The following is a 25,081-nucleotide window of genomic DNA, read 5'->3' on the forward strand; positions in this document are numbered from 1 at the left end:
GAGAGTTAGTCAGTCAGTGAGAGAGTCAGTCAGTCAGTCAGTCAGTGGGAGAGAGTGAGAGTCAGTCAGTCAGTGAGCGAGCGAGTGAGTCAGTCAGTGAGAGGGTCAGTCAGTCAGTGAGAGTCAGTCAGTGAGAGAGTCAGTCAGTGAGAGAGAGAGAGAGTGAGAGTCAGTCAGAGTGAGAGTCAGTCAGAGTGAGAGTCAGTCAGTCAGTGAGAGAGACAGATTGAGAGTGAGTGAGTCAGTCAGTCAGTGTGAGAGAGAGAGAGAGAGTCAGTCTGTGAGAGAGAGAGAGTGAGAGAGTCGGTCAGTGAGAGTCAGTCAGTCAGTCAGTCAGTCAGAGAGAGAGAGAGAGAGAGAGAGAGAGAGAGAGAGAGAGAGAGAGTCAGATAGTCAGTCAGTCAATCAGTGTGAGAGAGAGAGTCAGTCAGTCAGTGAGTGAGAGAGTCAGTGTCAGAATCTCAATTATGTTTTCGGAGGAACACCATGGACATGAAGAAGGGTCCGCAACTTCCCTAAATCACCTATTGCACCCAACAAAGGTCAAAGTTACAATGGTAACCCAGGGAAGAAGGGAAACAAAACAAGGAGAGACAAGGGTCCTTGTTGAACCTCAGGCTGCAACAAAACCAGGCCAGTACAGGACTTCTAAGCTGTACATGGAGAGAAGAATTGAGAACAGGAAAGTATGAAGAAAGATGCACCTGCACTTCCTATTCCTCTTAAGGTGCTATCTCATACCTTAGGCTTCCCTTCTTCTAGCTCATACAAAAGACGGAAATGGACAGGCAAGTGTCTGGGTCTGGAGAAAGAAACAAGGACTACTTATCAAAAGGGAGATTAATGCATGAAATAGAACAGTAAAAACACCTATGCTAATAAACCCACCTTGCTACTAGTTCTGCATAATTCATGTGAATCAAAAAATGAAAGCAAGAAGTAAAAAAAATAATGTCACCTTATCTGCAGGTGTGATAAACTAATGTTCTTTTTATTTCCCTTGTACCAGGTAGCCGGCTAAACAGAAAGAGCGTATGACCACAGCGTCAGAAACACTGAATCAGATAAGTGTACAAAGGGGCACTAAGTCATTTAGTCAGTCAGTGAGAGAGAGTGAGTGAGAGAGCCAGTCAGCCTGTCAGTCAGTGAGAGAGTCAGTCAGTCAGTGAGAGAGTCAGTTAGTGAGTCAGTCAGAGAGAGAGTCAGTCAGTCAGTGAGAGAGAGAGTGAGAGTGAGAGAGAGTCAGTCAGTGAGTCAGTCAGTCAGTGAGAGAGTCAGTCAGTCAGTTAGTCAGTGAACGCAGGTGGTGGAGGGCACAGAGAGAGGAGGTGGTGGAGGGCACAGAGAGAGGAGGGGGAGGGCACAGAAAGCGCAGGTGGTGGAGGGCACAGGGCGAGGAGGTGTTGGAGGGCACAGAGAGGAGGTGGTGGAGGGCGCAGAGAGGAGGTGGTGGAGGGCACAGAGAGGAGGTGGTGGAGGGCACAGAGAGAGGAGGTGGTGGAGGGCACAGAGAGAGGAGGTGGTGGAGGGCACAGAGAGAGGAGGTGGTGGAGGGCACAGAGAGAGGAGGTGGTGGAGGGCACAGAGAGAGGAGGTGGTGGAGGGCACAGAGAGAGGAGGTGGTGGAGGGAACAGAGAGAGGAGGTGGTGGAGGGAACAGAGAGAGGAGGTGGTGGAGGGAACAGAGAGGAGGTGGAGAGCACAGTGAGGAGGAGGTGGAGGGCACAGTGAGGAGGAGGTGGAGGGCACAGAGAGGAGGTGGTGGAGGGCAGCGAGGAGGTGGTGGAGGGCAGCGAGGAGGTGGTGGAGGGCAGCGAGGAGGTGGTGGAGGGCAGCGAGGAGGTGGTGGAGGGCAGCGAGGAGGTGGTGGAGGGCAGCGAGGAGGTGGTGGAGGGCAGCGAGGAGGTGGTGGAGGGCAGCGAGGAGGTGGTGGAGGGCAGCGAGGAGGTGGTGGAGGGCAGCGAGGAGGTGGTGGAGGGCACAGAGAGGAGGTGGTGGAGGGCACAGAGAGGAGGTGGTGGAGGGCACAGAGAGGAGGTGGTGGAGGGCACAGAGAGGAGGTGGTGGAGGGCACAGAGAGGAGGTGGTGGAGGGCACAGAGAGGAGGTGGTGGAGGGCACAGAGAGGAGGTGGTGGAGGGCACAGAGAGGAGGTGGTGGAGGGCACAGAGAGGAGGTGGTGGAGGGCAGAGAGGAGGTGGTGGAGGGCAGAGAGGAGGTGGAGAGAGGAGGTGGAGGGCATAGAGAGATTAGGTGGAGGGCATAGAGAGAGGAGGTGGAGGGCATAGAGAGAGGAGGTGGAGGGCATAGAGAGAGGAGGTGGAGGGCAAAGAGCGGAGGTGGAGGGCAAAGAGCGGAGGTGGTGGAGGGCAAAGAGCGGAGGTGGTGGAGGGCACAGAGAGCGCAGGTGGTGGAGGGAAAAGAGAGAGGAGGTGGTGGAGGGCACAGAGAGAGGAGGTGGTGGAGGGAAAAGAGAGAGGAGGTGGTGGAGGGAAAAGAGAGAGGAGGTGGTGGAGGGCACAGAGAAAGGAGGTGGAGGGTACAGAGAAATGAGGTGGAGGGCACAGAGAAATGAGGTGGAGGGCACAGAGAGGAGGTAGAGGGCACAGAGAGTGCAGGTGGTGGAGGGCACAGAGAGAGGAGGTGGTAGAGGGTACAGAGAGAGGAAGTGGTGGAGGGCACAGAGAGGAGGTGGTGGCGGGCACAGAGAGAGAAGGTGGTGGAGGGAACAGAGAGGAGGTGGTGGAGGGCACAGAGAGGAGGTGGTGGAGGGCACAGAGAGAGGAGGTGGAGGGCACAGAGCGCTTGTGGTGGAGGGCACAGAGGTCAGTGAGTGCGCTTTTTCACTGATGGCCTTGACGATCATGCTGTACTTTTGGTCAAAACACAAAACAAAGTTTAGCTTCCTTTTTTTCCGTCTTGTTGCCGATCGATAGTTGAGCTTTCCTCAAACCGCACCCCTTTCATGTTGCTTTCCTCAAGCCACAAACTTATGGTTTCTTCCCGCTATTTTCATCCTTTGTAACGCTTCCTCCCACCTGGGCCTTCTGTGCAGCTGCTCCACACCCACACATTGAGAAATAAAAATGATTTGCGCTACTTCTTTTTTTTTGTTTTTATTTAATGTTCCAACACGGTAAATGTAAAAATAACTAGAGTTTTGTTTTATTTTGTAGGCTGTCGCATGTGTGGTGCATGCCTACAAAATGATGTGTCACAGCACCATAGCACCTTGGGGATGTTCTATAGCGTAGTTAAACCCCATTGGCAAAGCCAATAGGATCCAAAAGCTTAGACTGTTGCCTTTGTCAGTGCTTGTTGTGTAAGGGTTTGTCCGCTTTGATTGCAAGATGCTTGTTTAAACACACATTCATTGATCTTTTGAAATTGTCCTGCAAACATCGGTGTGTTTGTGAGATTTTTAGCTAGTGGATAATGGTAATGGAATAAGCACATCTAAGTCATAGTTAATCAGTGGTATAAGTGGAGATGACTGTTATGCCGGCCACAGGTGTATTAATAACATAGGAGAAAGAAAAGTTGCATAGTTATATACTAAAGAGCTAGGAATTATGTGGCATGTCAGTGTTATGGTCAGAAGTAGATAACTGCACAGTGTATGCACCTTTGTCAGGGGGAAGACTAAAGCGCGTACCATTGTTCCGTTCGATCATCCAGCAGTAGCTGAATGACTACCAGTACAATGCTGAACCAATGTTTAATAGCAGAGGTAACTTTGTTCATTCAGAGAGCTGCACAAGTGCTTCAGTGATACCCGGAAACTGACGCCCCCTTAGCAAAGTGGGGAAAGGGAGAATGGTTTGCTGAACACCAGCTCAAAGGTGGAGCCAATACGTTTCAAAGTTGAACAAGCGGTCTGCACTTTTCAAGCACTCGTGCTTGTGGCGGCATCCACCTTGCGGGAGTGAGCAGCGGCGTGGCCACGTTAATTACAAACATATGGCTGCTGCTCGCTCCCGCAAGGTGGATGCCGCCACAAGCATGGGTGCTTGAAAAGTGAAGATGGATTGCTAAAGGCCATCTCCTAGAGCAGCGCATGCGCGCTCCCTAGGCGGGACCTAAAAAAGCAGCCAAATGTTTTGAGCATAATCTTCTCAAATCTCACCCGAGACCCTGACCTCAGAGTCCTACTTCTCTATAAACAAAGGAACTATAATTAATTACATAATTTTTTACACAAAGGGAAGAGCTCTTTTTCGCTCTGTTCTCGGTCTCCACCTCTAGGAAAACAGCACACAGTCTCAGGCTCTCAATCGCCCCTCACCAATTTATAAAGCAGCAGCAACAATCCCCATTTACCATAATGGGATCATCCTCATACAATCATCAGACCGTAACCTGGTCTTACGTGACAATATTTTTCCTCTCATCAAGGAAGAGTCATGAGACCCTATCCCCCCTCCCCAGGCTCTCTCAACTCCAGAATGCCCCCTAAAAGCCCTCCTGAATCTCCTAAAAGGCAATCACCTCTTACGACCCAACTTATATACACACCCAGTCCAGCTCCAGCTGTAACCCTAGGTTGCGTAAAAATACTCCCCCAACAGTACCCAGCCTAACCTAATCCCAGAATAAGTAGCATTTATTTCAATTTGACCCCAATAACCCTGAACACCACCACAGCCCTAACCCCTCCTCACATCCACTCAATACAAGCCTCTCCTCCTCCCTCTATTCCTCCCCCTCCTCTAACTATAACCATCCCTGCCGGCCTCCCTACGTAGGCTCAGGCTATTGTAACCTCCCAAGCCCCATTACTGGCCTACCCACCCCCCCACCCCAGGCCAAACAATAAGGGCACAACCCTCACTAGATCCCAGACTTGATGAGATTTTAGTTTCATTGCAACAAGTCAAAGAAGACCTCCAAATTCTACGGGACCTGATTTTACATCCACCTAAGATCAGATGGCATGACAAGGATTCAATTACAAGCTGTTATAGTAACTGTTGGAAACCGGGCAACCGGGTTAGCAGTCACCAGGTTCCCAGCACAGTGGTAGCTTGGCTCGAGCGGCTGGGGGTCAGGCACCGTGTTAAGCGTACGTCACACCCTCACAATAACCATGCGTTCATCCGTTCCAAAAACGACACTACACCGTAAAAATTATGCAAGTCAAATTGAAAATATATATGTCTTTATCTTATTTTCTCTTAGTTGCAGGTTTCATAACATAAATACAAGACAATAAGATTTTCCTTAAAAGAGCAGGTCAAATAAATAATACTACATTGGAATTTCAATAAATAGGTTCAGGTCCTCATTAAGCAAAGAATAAATAGATGTGCAATAAATACAGATGGCAAATAAATACAGTCAGACAATAAATATAGTGCAGGAATAAATTAGTGGATGACAATAAATAAAGCACCTTCAATAAATAAGGTAAAACAACCAATGACAGTTACAGTTCAAATCATTTTCATGAGGTCACTAGGTCTTACTTTGCCCATACACAACTTAAGGACACTTGGATGGCATGGGGGTGCCCCACCTAGATTGGTCAAGGCTGGGGCCTAAGCTGAGGCAGAACGAGAGTAATCTAAAGATCTGGCCCTCCAAACTACACAGCCCCTCACAGATGTCACTGCACCAGTCTTAGTTCACCCCAGGCACTCCCAGGCTGGTTCTAACACCCCTCTAGCCCCTAGAATGGTCTTTTAGGGCTCCACAGGGCCTTAGACGCCCCCTCTACCACTTACTGCCCTTTTCACGATGATCGGCTCCGCTCGGCACCGTGTCGACGCCGTGAGGCGGCTCCGGATCGATGTCGCTGGGCGGTCTCGACTCGATGTCGCTGGGCGGTCTCGACTCGATGTCGCTGGGCGGCCTCGGCTCGATGTCGCTGGACGGCCTCGTCTCGATGTCGCCTTCCGGCGTCGCAGGAACTCGGACTCCCCACTTCCTGGTGTCTCCGGAGTGCGATCTCCACTCCCGACCTCCGGCGCGCTTCACCTCAGTTTCCGGCGACTCCGGTGGGCGGACTTCACTCCCCCGTCGACGCCTCACCTCGACCTCAGGTGACTCCCGACTCGACCTCCGGCGCCTCTCCACGACCTCCGTTGGCGCCCTCACTCGACCTCGGGTGACTCCCGACTCGACCTCCGGCGCCTCTCCACGACCTCTGTCGGCGCCCTCACTCGACCTCGGGTTACTCCTTACTCGACCTCCGGTGACTCTCCACGACCTCCGTCGGCGCCCTCACTCGACCTCTGGCGGCTCCGGGTACGACGTCTGCTTTCTGTCAGCGCCGCTTCTCTCCCTCAGGCCCCAGGTCTCCAGGCTTCTCGACGTCAGGACTCCAGGAGGACACTGCTGAACAGGTCAGGAACTTGCTGTTCTTCTTCTTTAAGGCCTGTTTCAAATGTTCGGTTCTTTAAGATGGTTCTTCTGGTCTTGGTCCCACACAGGGCTCTAGGCTGGGCTTGGTCAGTAGGGACTAGCATCAAGGGTGGGTTTCTGGACCCCACTCCAAGCACTGGTTTCCACCCCTGCTGCCTTACTCCGACCTCCTTCTATCTCTGTCCTCTCTCTTCTCCAGTCAGATGCCAACTGCCACTCTGAGATGGCCTCCCAACATTCTAAACTGCCTCCCACTGTCACAGGGTTCTAGAATGTTCCAGGAGGTTCTGGTGATGTCACAGGTGACAATGGGTGGCCACCATTTTGTGTCTCAGGCCCTCAGACAGAAGTTCCAGGGGTAGGGAAAATGGCTCCCTGACCCTGCATCAGCACTAAAAAGTCTGGTGGTTCCCAAAAAGGAAAAATTATAATAGGGTTTGAGGCAGAAGTGGGACAAAATAAATAATGATGAGGAGGGACCACCCAAAGGGCTGACAGGTCTAACAGTAACCTTTCCCCAAACCCCCACCTGATGCAATCACCATCACCGAAGCATTTGCTCCCAAGATGGAGAACAGTACCTTACCCCAATGCCCCGACCCATCCAGTCCAAAGGAAGGATCCTTTATCCACCAAAGATATACACTCCCTACTCTGCTTCTATGATCTCCCACATCCCATCCATATCACAGTGTGCTCGGACAACACAAATAAACATACCCTAATCCAAACTATCCCCTCTAATCCACACAGAGCTCCAAGACCCAACATCAGAGGAATAATTAAAGACAATCTTACGTGAGTCCCCCTCACACCGGAACCTCTAGCTCCCATCAAGCCCAATCTCAAATTTATACAACTAAACTGTAGATCAGCCTCAAGACATGCGGCTGATATAGCTGATCTCATACTCACTCATGAACCTGACCTCTTAATACTGACCGAAACCTGGTTAAATGAATCGTCTACGCCTATCCTCGATATTCTGGTCCCCCCAAACCCATGACAACACCAGAGTAGACAAAACTGATAGACCAGGGGGCGGCATTGCCTGCATACATCGGAACAGTCTCTCAGTGAACCGATCTCATTCACCGGTATTATCCTCATGTGAATACCTTTGTATTGATATCACAAGCAACAACAAACCAGTCTGCTCCTTGCACACTTTCTTTCACCCTCCAAGCGATAACCTCACTTTCATTGAACAATTCATGGATCTCGTGACTACACATACAGGGCAACAAAGTACCCAAATATTCCTCTGAAAACTCAATCTTCATTGGAACGACCCTAACGACTCTGCGGTAAATAGCCTCAAAGCATTCATCACAGACCTCTACCTTACCCAAATCTGCGACAGCCCCACACATGACAAGGGTTCAATCCCAGACCTGGTCATTTCCAATGCGGACTCCATTCAACTCGAAACGATCCTCCCCTGGGATTGGTCAGACCCCCTTCCATCATATTCTTCATTAATGAAGCAGTAAACTATATTCAGCCCAACCTACTAAACCTTAAATATGGAAAAGGAACCTAAAAAACACCAGCACAAATCTACTAACATCCTCTAGTGTCAACCTCTTGTTTTCCCCTTAAGGCATATCTGACGTTCAAGCTCTGACAAACCACTACTTTAATTCCATGACTACGGTAATAGACACAGTTGCTCCGCTATAACTGCAGAGGCTCTCCACAAAAGATTCCAAACCATGGTACGATGGCAGACTCAATACTGACAGGTGTTCCTTAAGATTAATTGAACGCCGATGGAGATCATCCCCGTCCCCTGTCCACCTTAAGTTGCTAAGAGCTACCAGAAACTCCTACTATAGAAATATCAGAAGGTCAAAAGCAACTTTTTTAGGAACCAGTGAGACCAAGCCAAAAATCGACCCAAACTATTTGAATTAGTCAAAGCACAATCAAATGGCTTACCATACCCCCCTTAAGTTGGACCGAGCGCACTACCCACCTGTGAAGAATTTGCCTCTTTCTTCACTGAGAAGACAGAAAACATGAAGATGGACCTACATAAGGCCTTAATACCTTATACTGACACCCCCAAAGACACCCCCTTTCTAGCAACCCCTGACATATGCACACCAAAGTTCGCCCTCAACAAAAACGCTGTGTTGGGTTCCGGTCTCATCGGACCCCGCACGATGCAGCCTGCCTTATGGAAACGCCCCTTTTTCTCCCCTCCAGCTGCCAGAATCTGAGGTGTGCCTCCCAGAACGAGAGGCATTGTACGTCCCACATGGCTAGCACTTTAACATCCCGAACAAGGAGGACGACAGCCCCGCCCCTTGGAGGTGGGACTATGGAGCGTCATCGCAGGATAAGAGTCCATGAACCTATGAGGAGGGCGGCAAATCCCAGAAGGAGGAAGACGATCGAGACCAGCATGAGACGGAGAGCCTGGAGCGGAGCCCGAGAAGGAGAGAAGCCACGGGAGAGACCGCGGAGACAGCAGAGGAGCAGTCAGGAGGCCATCGGTTATACGCTGCGCCCCCAACGTTCCTGGAGGGACGTGGCTAGAACAGGTGCGTGCCCGCTTCAGGGGACCCGGGCGGCTGGGTTTGGTGGTATCGGGAGGTGGGGAGAACAGGGAAAGCAGACCGCCAGTAGCAAGACCTTAGGGATAACGCGCAGCGTAATTCCCTCTTTGCTTTGGTGACGGCCTATTGCCCTGCACTGTCCTAGGTCTCAACCGGGTGCTACCTTCCCTCACGCCTTCTCCCTACCTGAAGTTAAACGGCCATAGCACTAATCAGAGTGCACCTTGTTCTTTTTTCCTTTTCCCCACGTATTGGAACACCCACTTTTCTACATTCCAGAGAGGAATCCAAGGAGGAGAAGCCCCATCCCCCTGAGGACGACGTCGCCTGGAACTTGTTCTTTTGCTGTTTAATGGCCCTTCTAAATAAAACCCTTGTCTCAGAACACACGGTGATACGTCCTTACCGGCCAAAGGTGACACGCCGCATGGTCCTCCTTCAAAACTTTTAGTCAAGACGCAATCTTAAAAGCGCTCAGGTCATTGAACCCCTCTAACCACTTCATTGATCCTCTTCCCGACAATTACTTAAATGAGTTCATACCTCTGCTACTGTTACTATGGATCAAGATTATCAATACCTCTCTGCTTCAAGGCATTATACCAGAAAGCCTTGAATCTGAGCAGGTGTCCCCCATCCTGTCCCCCATCCTAAAAAAACCAACGGCAGACCACACGGACTTAAATAATTACCGCCCGATCTCTAACATCCCAACTATGGATAAACTCCTAGAAAAATGTGCACACTTCCAGCTGGGCAACCACATTGACCAATTCAACCTGCTCAACCAATACCAATCCGACTTTCGCACAGGGCACAGTACTGAGTCAGCTATGACCCATATAGTGGATGATGCACTAAAAATTCTAGACCAAACGAAGCCTGTCTTCTAATCCTGCTCGACCTATCTTCGGCATTTGACACCGTCAAACATGACAATCTTGTGGACCTCCTGAAATATAGAATGGGCCTATCAGGATCCATACTATATTGGTTCACCTCTTTCCTCCAAAATAGATCCTATAGATTCATGGTCAATCAATCCTCATCTATGTCCATCCCAGTCACATTAGGCGACCCGCAGGGCTCCTCCCTCTCACCTACACTTTTCAACCTATTCATGGAACCTCTCACAGAAATTCTCACCTCCTCCAACATCCACTATCACTTCTCTGGAGGATATTAGATCTCTCAATTTAACTTCACAAAAAACACAGATTTGGCTGGCTGAAAACCACCTGAAACTAAACACCCTCAAGACTGAATTCCTCCTAATCGCTCCACCCAACCAAACAGCCATCACAGAAAAATGGCTTAAACAATTGACAGCGCTCAACTGCCAACCTCAAATTATCAACTCCGCTAAATTGCTGGGATTAACACTTGACAGGAATCTAAACATGCAGAAACATATCAGTGGAGCAACAAAAGGAGAAAACATACAGATGAACATTATGAGAAAATTGAAACCCTTCCATCCAGCTAATGACTTCAAGTTGGCAGTACAAGCACTAGTAGTCCCCAGACTAGACCACGGGAGTGAAACTCCCTCCGGACTTCCCTGAGCTACAACAGCCCCTCTAAGAGCCTCCCTCAATTAAGCAGCCAGGCTCATCATGGGCTCTAAAAGAAACTGCCACATTTCCTGCGACCTTAGAGCTATTAATTGGCTACCAATCAGAATTCAACTAAAAATCGTTTGCATGACTCACAAAGTATTTCATCACAATATCCCCGAGTTATCTGGCCCAGAAACTGAAACTCACATGTCGTAGCAGATCCTCCTGAAGTCCCAGCACTCTTCTTCTGAAACCACAACGATTTGCCAAAAAGAAAACATACAACCAGGCCGTCCCTGGAATTGCTCTAAGGATCTGGAACGCACTGCCCCCAGAAACCAGACTGAATCCCTATACTGTCTCTTTCAAGAAAGAAGTAAAGTCTCTACTCATGAGTAAACTCACATGAACAATGTATCTAACCTTCATAACGGAGATAATAATGGCATATAGTGTTCTTTTGTTCATCGTTCTTCCCTTGTAAAGCGCTCTGATACCGCAAGGATCATGTTCGGGCTATCTAAAACCTTCAAATAAATACATAAATAAAGTAGGGAGTCTATATGTAGGTACAAAGGACCTTAAGCATCCCTAGAGATCACTATAAATAACCTTTTTATAATCAAGTCAAACATCCTTCTCTGTTGCAGGATAAAGATATTTTACTCAGTTGGTCCAAAAGAAATGCCACGGATCCCTCCTGGACCACGCAGGCGTGAAACACGTTGACCTTTTGATCACACACTGTGAGATTGTCACGGTTCGTAACACCCATTTGAGAATCTACAACCACTTGTTTTTCACCCTGCCAAGGGGACCACTGATTAAAACTTAAATGTACCACTTAGGTATATTTAAGACACACTTCACTACAAATATTATCCCATCTCCACACACTGGCACTCATCATTACGGCTGAAAGAGAAGATCTCTGCCAAAGACCCTTCTTGCAGGGCCCGTGGGGCTTTGCAGCGCCGGCCCCATGAGGAGCTAAGCCCGATGATGAAACATAACACCCATTTGGATGTGTGAGGGCTATATCTTCCAGTAAGCAAGAATCCCCACTTGATAGACTTTCCAACCGCACTTTACCTCTCTTCTCCATAGGAACAGTCACTCTCCGCTTGTTTATATATTGATGGGAGCATGGGTGCTGAACCTTGAACTGCTCCTGGTCCCAACTCTTTTGAATGATTGGCATTTATGGCTACTCAAATGTCAAATAAGCCACTTCTCATTCTTTTGACAGGGGATTTTAACATGAGCCTGCTGCAGGAAATATTAATGGATCAAACTCTGGAAATACAAAACCAAATTTGGCAAATACCACCTTTACATTCCAAGACGCTTAGGAAGGACAATAGGAGCTTGGCCTTTCGCGAAAGACATGAAGCACTTGGGTTTAAGATCCCAAAATGGGTGAATAAGCACCAATGTCCCTGCACAATTTACTTTTAATTCGGCACAGGCTCATTCGATCTTTGACTACACTTTGGTGTCTCTCCCACTGTTCAAAATAGTCACCTTTTTCATGATAGTTTGAACATGATCACCAACCTCAATGAATTCATCTAAATCTATCTTGTAAGCTTCATGCTCAAGAGAAACAAGAACTTGGAATAGTCACTAGTCAATAGTCACAACTATAGGAGGCTACACAGGACAACAAGTTCAATCACTCGCATTGAATCTCACACTAGATCACAATGGCAAATGTATAAGTAAGCTGACTACAGATTTTGACCAATAAAGAACACGGCCCCAGAAGATCATACTTACAACTAAGTGATCGTACCAGAAAACCATCAATTGACTTTGCAGCAGCAAAAAATAAGCTAAATCATGCCCTTAGGATACTTCAAAACAAATCCATCTCATTAACAGAAAAGACCACTTCACCTAAGCTGAGATGTTCATACAAAAGAAGAATATGGGAGTCATTTACAAAGGAGATGGACCTGTACAGGCATAAACTGTAAGCTACTACAAGAAGAAAAGATGCAATAGAATTGTTTAGGCTAGTGAATCGTTCAGACCTCCACCAGCATCATTTAGCATATCAGAAAAAGCATGGGTCATCTATCTGCAGGAAATGTTTGAGGATAGCAAGGCACCACTGGTAAAATCGGATAGGGGGGTCTCAAATAAGCCAGTCAGTCAACTCACATTACAACTAGACTGATCAAAGGAAGTTATTTCAACCGCTGGTGTAAAAACAGCAATTGCAACTGTCGTGATGGAGGGTCTGGCCATAATGGCCTCCCACAGGCAATCTTTAAAGAAAACCTGCAATATTTGGCAAAACATCTGTGTCAGTTTTATAATCATGTTCTCTTCCAGTAGGTCATCCCTGATAGCTAGAGCGGTTCAATAATAACACCGATTTGCCAAGCAGAGATCACATACCTGCCGTCAAACTACAGGTTGATTGCACTGCTGGATGGGTAGGCTAAATACATTGCAAAAATATTGCTGACAGAGCTAATTGAATGGGCAGAGAAACATTCATTAGTGCGGCCGAACCAATCTGGTTTCATTAAAGACACAGAAATACTAACGAACATCTTAATGCTCTCCCTAATAATTGAAAAGGCAAGATCTTGCTCACTAAACTTACATCTATGCTTTGTAGATTTTCGCTCCGCTTTTGATGTCCTCCAGTGCAATATACTCTGGCGCAAACTTCAGACCTTGGGAATTCTGCCTGTGCTCCTGAGTGAGATGCAATTATTATATATGAACACATGGATACGAATTAGACTTGGTACCGAAACAACTGTCTCAAGCAAAATAGATACCAAAAATGGCTTGAAACAAGGCTGCATCCTTTCCCCATTCCTCTTTAAATTGTATCTAGCAGAATTGGCAACAACCCTCAGCAAGGTTAACTCTGAGGCCCCCAAACTGTCATGCTTTACTGTCTCGTACATAATGTATGCCGGCGACAGAGGTGTTAAGCCATAAAAAGGCTGGCCTGCAGAAGCTAATATAACCCAATGGCGACGTAAGCGGTCGCACATGGTCTAACAGTTAAACTAAAGAAAACCATGCTAATCAGCACTGGGAGATCTCTGGTGCCTACGTATCATTTGGAAAGTGCAGAGCTGAAATCAGTGCCGGAGTACAAATATCTGGGGGTAATTTTTGACAGAGGCTCATTCGTAATGCACAATTGTTCAATAACCAGAAAGAGTAACACCTTTACAGCTGCCTTCTGTTCATTAAGGAACAACTTAAATTGATTTTCTACTGGCTGGTGTTTTGGTTGCCGTGCCATACATCACCAGCCCAATAAGGTTAGAATGTGGGCTACAGACCAGGAACTGGCCAGTCTGGGCACATATTTAAAAAATTGCCACAAAATAAAAAGAGCGCAGGAAGGTACATTAAATAACGTTCTGTGGAAAACAGTATCTAACCCAGGCAATGCTCTGGCAAAATAATGTATGAAACTGGCCTTGCAAAAGCAGCAAATTTAGTCATTATGGGATCTAACTCTTAGCCAGGCGGCTTTTAATAAGGCTTTGAATTCGGCAGTCAAAAAAACTTTCTATGCTGGCTGATAAAGCCCTGCTGGCGAAAAGATCACACGCATGGATGGCAACTGGATACTACAGCTTCCTGAAGCCTCAAGTCTATCTAGGAGAACTTTTTGGGCTCAAGGCAAAGCTGAAGCTACTGAGCTACTGATTGGGCAGTTGTAATACTTTATGTATCGCATTTGCCTGGCTAAGGCAAGCCACTGCAACTGTATGTCGCCTGTGCCAATATGTTAAGGAGGACATAACGCATATCGTATGCACACGTCCAGCACTGGTAGACGAGATAAAATGACTACTAAAGTCAGTAGCGGCTGGCCGGGACCAAGGGTGGAGGGCAGGCGGAGGGGGGGGGGGGGGGGTATAACAAAATTAAACTCCCTCCCCTGACCAATCACAATGCTGCATTGCAGTGTTGTGATTGGTTCAAGCCCTGTAGATTGGCGCTCAGAAGGGGACTGGGAGGCTTTGCATGTTCCTCACCAGGCTGTGTAATGCAGCCTGGTGGGGGACATGCAAAGTGCGCATGACTGCTTGGGCGGCCCAAGAGGGCCAGCCAAGCAGTCGTGCACACTTAAGGAGTGCAAACCACCCCTCCTCCCGGACGTCATGGGAGTGCCAGCACCGCCCAACCTGCCTGAAAAAAAAATGATAATAACAGAAATAACTTCTGTTATCAATTATTTTTTTTTTACAATGCTCCACAAGCAGTGGGGCGACGCTATTTTTATTTATAAAAAGAGGCATACAAACATGTTGGCAGGTAGTAATAGCCTGCCTCAAAGAGGAGGACTTAGTGCTTAGCAGGAAGTTTTTGAATTTAAGGTTTTACAGAAAACAAACTGCCAATGCAACACTCTCGGTAATAGAGTGGCAGGTATTAGACTTGTCCCTTGAATAATAATATATGTACTAGTGTGATACAAGTTAATTGCATGACCACTTCGCATTCACGTCTATGGGGGAAGTTACCTCTTCGCATCTCACCCTGGCCTCTAGGACCTCTAGGCCTCTAGGACCGTTAAATAGGCCAGTAGCAATTTCTGAAACATGTTGTTGTTCAGTTAGGGTCATAGGACCATCATATCCTCCCACCCTTCCATAGTCAGTTTTTAACCTTCCCTCCCACTTCACCAATAAAGGATACTTTAGGAGCGAGAGGAATTTTATCTTAACGTTACGCCCCCATACAAAATATCTTCATAAGTGCTCCCTGAAATACAGTCAAACCCACCCTGACCTTTAGGAGTCAGGGTGAGCCCGATAATGAAGCATGTCACTATTAGAGTGAGTGAGGGCTATAATAACAAAAGGGTCTTCCTCCCTTCCCACCCTTCATCCAAGGCGGATTATTAAATCAGCGAGGTGTAGACTCTGTCAGGTGTTCTTCTTCACTTTAGAACACCCCCTCCTTTATCATTGGTTGTTCCCTCCCCTTCTCTCTTTTTTGTTACTAGGGACCTTCTTGGTTCCAAGAGGGATATCTATTCGCTAAACTAATTTAGGAATCTGTACCAGTGTGACCAGCATAAATAGATCCATTAGAAAGTGAAGATATATAATAATAAAGCCTTAAAAATGTATAACATCGTTTTACGAGTTGTCAAGAGGTCATCTTTATGATATTATTAAGAGACGAAACTGCCATTATAATCCAAAATGTAGGTTCACTTTGTAGTCACACTTTGTCCTTTATTTCTATGAGGGTTTGAATTTGGATGAAGTGAACATAATGAGCAGCTGAAGAAACTGGATGTGTATTAACAAATCCCAGGAAAAAATATCGAACTAAAAAGATTTTTAAAAAATAATGTGAATATACCCATTTATCACTTGATTTTTGCCAGAATTGATAATCCAATTTCCTCCATATTTTTGTCATTGAGGATGACTCTCACTTACGCCCTTTACTCAATACTCCCCCATCGTTGAACCTAAAAACATATCCCAAGTAGTCACTGCGTCAATTTTATTTGGATATTTAATACCTCTGATATTTTCTTGTTATTTTTACATTGGACAGTTTTGTGAGATTTTTATTGAGTATCATGAAATGTGTCTGAAAGCAGATCACATATAGACAGTGTTTAGAATAGGGTAATATTAAATACTATCACTTCGAGTCCATCTCTAATTCTGTCTCATAATACCTGTGTTAATCCTGGACTCCCACAGAGAGCTTTCATCACGGACCCCACTTGAAAACCGGCGTGGGGGGGGGGGGAGAAGAGAGAGAGAGAGAGAGAGAGAGAGAGAGAGAGAGAGAGAGAGAGAGAGAGAGAGAGAGAGAGAGAGAGAGAGAGAGAGAGAGAGAGAGAGAGAGAGAGAGAGAGAGAGAGCTTACAAAAGAGCAAGCACTGGCAAAGCCACTAGGTATCACCTTTAAAAATGTGTGTGAAGAGATATCAGTCTTGCCAGGGCTTGTTTTCTGTGCCATTAACAAAATGCCCACCTGTGATTCGCCAGGTATGCATACACACACAGATATGGTCATATTAGAATGGTTTTTATCATTAAAAATAAGCATTCCAAGATAGTCTTCATGAGTGTGCATGTATGAGCATGTTTAGTAAATCCCCAGCAGCCATTAAGGCAACCGGAAAGGGACAACGGATGAGCAAGGAAGCGGAGGCCTGGTAGCAGTAAACAGTGTGCAACTACCATGGCCTCACGCAACCAACTGCTAAGAAAAATGAAAAACAATGAATTAGGTCAGGAAGAAGCAGGCAAGGGGTACATCTGAAGAGTGGGGAATAAAGGGGGCTTACAGGTAGGTGGTGGAGAGTTGATACAGAGACAGTGAAACATGGTGTATGCTTCTAAGGGCTGCTGAAGGACAAATGAAAAAAAATAGTCCCCTAATATCAGCAGTGGTGAGACACAACGCATCTAGTTAATACAGTGGTAAAGAAGATACATCCTAGAGGCGGGCAAAATATAGAATAAGGAGGTAAACCAATTAATCAAGAGCATCGAACTGAGGTAGATAATAAAGCCATCCAGTCTTAAGCAGGATGCTGATCCAAAGCCCAGTGCATCTATTATATTGTAGGCCAGCCTTCTCGAATAAGTAGCTTTTGAGCTACTGGTAGCTCTCAAGCTAGCTGTAAGTAGCTATCCTGTGTGCAGCGGAGCATAATAAATGATAAGCTTTTGCTTGACTGAGTTCATATATGTATACCAAAACTGAAAAGGGTGTATTTCATATGAAAATGTGTGTATTTTCAGAACTCATAAGCTGGTAATTGGAGTAAAATGGTTACATTTCCAAAATATATTTAAAGTTACTTGAGGAAAAAATCATGGGGCATTGGGGATACTTTAGTACTAATATTATTACCTTGGTGTCAGGGGCAATACAGTTATGAATGATAAGTATTTCCCATAAAGTAGAGGCATTCCACTTTGACAAAGCCTTTTCTACATTGCTACTGGAAAACCTGCACCGAGGTGATCACTACTGATAATCTTGCATAGGATGGCCACTAATGTAACCTTGTCTGATATGGTCACCGTAACAACACTAATAATATTTTTCACTCCTGATAATTTTCATTGAACATAAGTAGGTTATATTACATTAAAGTTTGGAGAACCATATATTTGGCAAAAAATAGCCCAGGCAAGACATGAACAAATAATAATGCTAAACAGACATTTGTCAAGATTAAGCAAGAAAAGGACCATTTGGCCGTTTTACGAATAAAAGAAAATTAAAGAAGCGGAGTCAATCTTCTTTCCGAATGTAGGTAAAAGTGTCACCCATTAGTAAACAAAGGGAATCACCACATAAAACAAAAACAACGGTCAATGTTTTGGAAGCCAATACATTTATGTAGAATGTGGATAATGAAAACCTTTGTCAACTAGCTTGTGATAATGATGAGGTATAACAACGATAGCTACAAAGTTGAATCCTTTACCAGTGGTAACGTGGTAAGCAACTTGTGTGAACACAAACATTCTAAGATAGTGAATAAATAGCCATTACAGCACTCGAAAGGCGCTTTAAGTAATCCAAAATTACAGATGAAAAGCGGAGGCTCGATGACATGCAGCGAATGGCCAAAGATTATAGAGCATGTGAATGTAAACCTGTAATTATGACAAAGAACATTAACCAGAGTTCCACCTCCAGCTATAGTCACAGATAGTAGCTATGCAAAGGGGCGGACGAAGGCACAATGTTCTTGTCGAGAGCCTCTACAGTTACTACGCCCACTCCGTTCCATGACTCTCTACTACTAAGATGGATTCTGAAGCATGAAAATGCAGCATAAACCTACAATGCTTAGCTTTTTTGCTTGTCAAACCAAAATCTAAAACTTCCTCCACAACTCAACTACAAGTTCCAATTTATGGGTAAGCGACCTGAGGGATCATCTTCTGAGATATCAGTTACTATGGAACTGAAAGTTTCAAAGCTCCAAGAAAGCAGGAAGGCATGGGTTATTATCAGAGCATACCAGCTAAGAACTGGACTGTCAATGAAAGAGTTTAAACAGAAAACAAAAATTCAGAAAACGCATAAACTAAATGAGAAGTATATGGCTCAAATATTTAGCATTGGTATTTGATGAGAGGCCTTTGTAAAATGGGTTGGTGGTGGCACCAAATCTACTCAGGCATTGTTTTAAAAGGTTATTAACATTGAGCAACGTATTCATAGTAAAGGTCACTAAAGTACAGAAACTAAGTACTGGTACTGGTTGTTAAGATAAAATCAGTTGTGTTAATCCATTTCAAAAACGGTATCAATCAAAGCATTTAATATAAAAAATATTCATTCTGAAAATGTCACTGACAGAAAGTTGTTAAACAATACATTTTACCTCTTCTCGCCTGCCACTACAGTGGAGCACCAGAAGACTTGAGCAAAAAAAAATAGAGCCTAAGAATGGGAACGTTTAAGGACAATGTGAATAAAAAAAAAAATAGGATTATCACAAACTGACAAGGAATATTCAGTTTGAGGCAGTGGGGTGAGCTCTTGTGTTTGGAAGCTGAACACAAGAGAACCACCCCTTTCTTTCCCATTCAAGATCCCCAATCATGAAATGTGGGCAAGGAGATCCTCAGAAAGATATTCTTTCAGCCAGAGTAGTCTGACTCAGCCACTCCAAGGTGAATGCAGTGTTTACTTGGGGGTGGTTCTTGCACATGCTGGGCACTCATTTTGGGGACCATAGCTTATTTTTCATCAACCGACTTTAACCAATATCAAGAGAGAGAAAGGGAAGAAAAAAGTGAGAAAGAAAGGGGAAGAGAAAAAGAAGAAAAAAAGTTGTAAAAGTGGAAACCAGAGATGAAACAGAAGCCACAAGCATGAGATAAAGAGAAGGGAAGTGAACTGCTGTGGAGGAAAAGGGCATGGGCTGGAAAGAAGACTAGGCAGCTTTTGTATTGGTCAATGCTGGCCTTTAGCTATTTGCAGCAGTCCCCCAAGAAAAACTTCAGTTCCCTGTACTTTTTAAAATTTGTATTTCTGTATTCACAAATTAGACACCGTAAGAACGAGTCATGTAAAATACCAAGGACCAATAAGAGGAATGACATGTAGGCTTTGGAATGGATACTGAATCGCTTACAAAACCAATGTCATCAGAGAATATTTGTATTTTCTTAGTGATTTTCAATCTATCCCACTGAATCATCGGGTCCTGCATTTCATAAATCACTTAAAGAGGTCAGAGAAGATTGGTACAGCAGTTCTTTGTCACCAATCTGTGATAATAAGAGTGTACCCACCACGCAAGTTAGACGTTTTTTTGGGACTCGGTCAGCAAACTGTAGCGGCCCTTCATATGACAAGAACCAAAGTTTTTTTTTGTTTTTTTTAAAGTCCTGCTGGGAAAGAGAAAACAAGGAAGATGCATATATGGTGACATCTTGTGGTAATAGCTGTGAGCTGACTCGCCACTAATAAATAGGGGAGCTTTGCTTTAAAATGTATGAATAAATTATGAGAACGGGGTCCTAAAAAAAGAGCTGAGCCTGAGGATTAATTCCCCTCTGATCCACCCAATCCCTGCTTCCTTTTTGATGGGAATGGTACTAACAATTCTGTATTACACACAAATGAGGCTGCTCCCAGATTAGAGTTGCCAGTAGTGCTCAAGAAGTCAAATTCATACTGTGAGTGTTGGCATCACACAAAAAGTGAAGGACTGGCCTCACACACCAACTGGTGTCATGTTTCATCATCGGCCATGTGATTTTGAAAACCATTACAGTTGTCTAATTAATTTTAATAAGGTGGGCAACTGTACGGTATTAAAACAGTGATGCGTAGATCTACGGGAAGGAGAGACGGACAGAGCTAGTTGTTTTCAGCGGAAGGCGCACCTTGACTTAAGTGTGACTATAGGGGCCTTCCCTCCATTCCTTCCATGGAGCAAATAGGCTAAGAAATTTGGGCTGATGTGGATCCCCCTTAAAGAGTGGAGTGACAAAAGGTCACCCCACATAGTTGTTTTCCCTTATCACAAGATTGGTAAGTCCGGTGCCCGCTCTTAGAAAACAGGTCCTGATGAAAGCCACGTACCCTACTGGGACACTGGGCAGAAACATGTCGACCCTATACACCGCGGTGAGGGGATAATAAATTCCTCTATTCATCGCATCACTGTTTTAATACCGTACAGTTGCCCACCTTATTAAAATTTAGACAACTGTAATGGTTTTTAAAATCACATTCAGTATTCACGGGTCCCACTTAGTTTAGAAGTGCAGCCGTGTCGTCAGGTGTATGCCCGCCCTCTATCAAACCAAGTTTTTAGAGGGCGAGGAAGGCCGGTGATGAAGCATGACACCAGGTGGTGTCTGAGGCCATTCCTTCACTTTTTGTGAGATGCCAACACTTACAGTATGAATTTGATTTCTTGAGCACTACTGGTCACTCTAATCTGGGAGCAGCCTCATTTGTGTGTAACATTGAATGTTGGAGGCTGGCTAGCTCCTGGCGCCCTGTGCCTTTAGTTCCCTCCCCCAGCTATCTGCCGGGGCTAGTGTGGTTTAAAACTAACAATTCTATGTCAGAGAAGGAAATCATCTGGGGCCGTATTATGCATATGGCCCTATTTCCCTGGGCCCTAAGCATAATACAGGTGCATACAGGGACAGTGCTCCCTATTACAAAGAATACCCTGAAAGAACGTGACTATCATTAGATGAACAAACAAGCTTAAGTCAACTTATAACACTCAGTTTTTTAAAGACACTTTTACGTTCTTTTCATCTTTATGGAACAAAGTACACAAATATTTTGCATCCAGATACAAACACTATATTCAGTACCTCAGAACAGACCAAATCATCAATTAATCTGAAAAGCAATACATTGAAGTACTCGATCCTCACTAAATAACCCCAGTGATGTTTCTTTCTGAAAGATACACTCCCATGGAAATAGTGGCTAACTTCTCAAATACGGCACCAAACGTGAAGAGCAAAAGGTCGCTACAAGCATTATGCCAATCTCCAAATGTTAATTTCCTTCTCAAAAACAGTTCGAAGTACTAAGAGTTCAAAAAGGGAAATTGTTACAATATTGAACACTACCAGGACCACAATATTAAATTATCTATTTTAAAAAAGTACAGTGGTAGTAGAGAATTATTTTTTCTGATGTCAAAAGGAGAGTGAGACTGCTTAACCTTTAATGATGTCCTGGGAAATGAAATTCATTGAATGTTACAATGTAAAAAAAAATTATTTTTTCGGTTATCCGGTAAAAACGGTTTATTTGTACCACATAGGAAAAATCCTACTAATTATGTTTTGCCACATAGTGTGCACCCTTTGCTCAAACTGTTGCACCAATATTTCTTGTGGCTGGCATACATGCCAGATCCTACAGTTAGTATGACACTTTCATGTGCTGTGATTTATCGGTAACGAACTTGAACACAGCCTTCTGTCTCTGAAATGTCGGTAAACAGGTGTCCATTAAATTCGGTAACAGTATCATCAGTTAGTTAATATCGAAAAATGCAACATTAAGCGCCAAAAACAGGCTGGTAATTTATTATGGAGGACCGGGATCTATTTCTCTTTCAACCATACACTTTATACAATATAAAGTATGTGCAGCCTAATATAAACAATTTATCACAACTTCATAGGCAATCACAGTTCAGCGAACCTCGGGAATAAAATGTGTATTTTCACAGAATCAGGCAGCTGTAGCATTCTGCCATCTAGAGATGGCATGAGTCATTAAGGAAGATTGCAGTAGCAGCCAGATGCTCTGAAATGTCAATTTCTATGACTCGCTGTATTATTAGGACTTTACTCACTGTTGCAGTGTATGTGTACAGGACCTGTCAACATTCTCAAAGCGTGGGGGCTTGTTTACTGTTCTTCACATGACAAATGATGGTAAATGTCAGAATAAATTCTGCACAACAACGGGCATGCTCTACAGACCACAACCTATGCAATTTATCTTTACACACACTTCTGTCTCGGAGACGTGGCTCCCACTCCAAAGCCTCAGGAGAATCTAAGAATCAGCGCAGTGTGCCATTGACAACATGGTTTCTCTCCGACTATTCAGAATCATGCCTGACAAGAAATTCACGTCCGCTCCCTACCCTACACATGTCGAAGTCTGGGCAGATACAAAACAGCATCACTTGAAAGTCTCGGACTTGAGTTAGGAAATACCTGAGCAGGTAGACAGCACGCTCGATGTCATTAAGGTCTTCATCAACTGTAAGTTTTTCTATTTCTTCCGGGGTCTGTGAATCAGGAAACACGAATTATATTAAATACATTTTCTATCTATCGTATTAACACAAAACACAACTAGGCGCAAAAATCATCTGCAGAGGTCAATATGCATGCACTCACATGACACAGAAACCAATGTACATGAATACAAGGGAAGTATGCAGCTTTACTGTGAAGGGTATTTCACAGGGCAGACGGCAAGTATATGTTGCATCCCCATAGTGGTCTGTACTGTTTTAGAGAACCAAGCACGTCAAAGGTCAGTGGGTTCAAATTCTAAAACCATACTTAATATCAAACCCACAGATTCTCTGCTACAAATCAACACCCTCGAGTTATTAATGCTCAAGTTCTACAAACCTTAAAGCAAAGTGCACATGTTTCCCTGAAAGATATTTGGAGCAAAGAATAAAGGATATATGTGCTACTGTTAAACGATGCTGGCCTGCTGGCTCAGAGGACTGATTCACCTATGAAAGAGCCCCATTTGTTAAATGTGTGGTCAAATATGTGAATGCAACGGCAACGCTCAGTCTTTTATCCTTCAAAGGTCGGGAAAATGAACATTGGGTGTAATCGAGGCGACGCAACAGATTCAGCTGGGAATTAAAGCTTTAAAAAATAACACTCTTTCATTTTATAACATTCTAAACTTAAAATTGACGTTTTAATCAATCTAGAAAGACCCTCCTAAGCCATAAATACCTTAAGACTCCTGCGCACGGGTCTCTCGATGAATGTAAGATCCTGCAGGTCGTCGTACCCGAACAAGCCTTGACTGCCAGAGCAATCCATGGTGGAGAAGGCTGTCGGATACATTTGGGAGGTTCAGCTTGAAAATGTGCCTCAGAAACCCATGAAAAGTCCAGTCACATCGCACTAGTGGAAGTTAGGCAACCAGGAGATCCGCTCAAGGTCAAGCCTGGCTGGCAGTCACTGGATGCGAGCCCCTCTTCCCAGTGGAACGTATTACCTGGGGGCTGGTATTACGTAACCAACAATCGAAGATGTGAAATATCCCCTTGTGCCCCTGGTGGAGTGGCACAAGTACTGTTGAACTGCAAATACCCACCCTGGTTCTGGTGTAGTGAGACAAGGAGCACACCAGCTAACTCTGTGTCCCTGCCCTTAAACGTTTTGCATTAAAGGAAGGTGCCAAGGAATCCCCGAACCCCAAGAAAGGATTCTTGAAGGCTGAATGGAGGAGCAAGCACGTTGGGTCCTTCTGTTAAACCTGAATTGACTGGAGACCAGGCCCTTCCCTTCTATTATAGAAAATGCACACGGTGAGCAGGTGGGACTCGCGGAGAAGACCGACACTTCCCTGTGTAGAGGATTCGACCCAATGTCGCTGGTGGAAGCAGGACTTGCACAGATGAAAACTGCGAGCGTCTCCCTGTCAGATACAATCCCCGATGCGGAGACTCGGGATAGACAAAATGCCGAAGAACAGTCCGACACCTCAACCGCTCGTCAATTTAGCCCTTGGGAAGACGTGGTGGTCACGGAGAAGACGGCTGAGGACTTCAGCACCCCAAAAGAACCGAGACAGGAGCCTTCCCACCTCCCTACCTCCCTTCAGCTGCCCCGCTGCCTCTCCCTCTCTCAGCGCTTGTTCCAAATCCTCGACAATGTTTGCTAGGCAACCCGAGCCTTTTTTATATCTGCGAGAGGCTGTCTGCAGATCTCATTCTCTCTCTCACACAGGCTGAAATCAAGCAAACGATCCAGGCGTCGAAAATAGTTGGATTTTATTATCCTCTTGGCGTGTCCTAGTCAGTGTTAAATATTCATCTTGAGATCGCCCTTTGCTTAGAATGGGCTGGCACTAAACTGCCACGCGACAAGGAAGAAACGCCCAATCCGTTGTGAGGACAACAAGTGAGAGCTTAAATACTTGCAGAAACACCCAACACGCTATGTTCACTGTTCCCAGAAGGATAAAGTGAGTGAGGGGTAAATGGAGTATAACACTTTTAAGAGGGTGAAGTATATATGTCTGATGGCACAAAATGATCAATTTAATGGGGCGTCAGTCAATGGGTACAAATCGATGCACTAAATGAGAACCAATGAATGCTAAACACTGGACTAATGAGAACTAACACATGTAACCAAATATTAATCAAGCACAAAAAATAACCCAGCAACTAGAAAATGACCCTGAGCGTGATCCTAGGGTTAAAACTGTAGCTAATCTATCCGATGGAAAGTAACGTACGAACAGCCAAAAAGGACCTAACACATGACATCCACCAATGTGACAAAACTGTGTAATAAAAAGGGTTGACGTAATTTGGCGTTCATGGGCATCACAATAATTG

General features: G+C 45.2%; 1 protein-coding gene across 1 annotated transcript in view; it reads right to left on the bottom strand.

The window, feature by feature from the left end:
• PPP4R4 (protein phosphatase 4 regulatory subunit 4) overlaps positions 1-24,576 on the bottom strand; it is a 2,085,322-nt gene extending 2,060,746 nt beyond the window's left edge. The window contains exons 1-2 of the mRNA XM_085626471.1: positions 23,463-24,576; positions 22,692-22,765 (exon numbers count right to left, since the gene is read on the bottom strand). Coding sequence (XP_085482597.1) covers positions 22,692-22,765; positions 23,463-23,576 — 188 coding nt within the window. The 5' untranslated portion in view covers positions 23,577-24,576. The remainder of the gene's footprint in view (positions 1-22,691; positions 22,766-23,462) is intronic.
• Between the last annotated feature and the right edge of the window lie 505 nt (positions 24,577-25,081).

The sequence above is a fragment of the Triturus cristatus genome, chromosome 9, assembly GCF_964204655.1.
Source record: "Triturus cristatus chromosome 9, aTriCri1.1, whole genome shotgun sequence".
Lineage (NCBI taxonomy): Eukaryota > Metazoa > Chordata > Amphibia > Caudata > Salamandridae > Triturus > Triturus cristatus.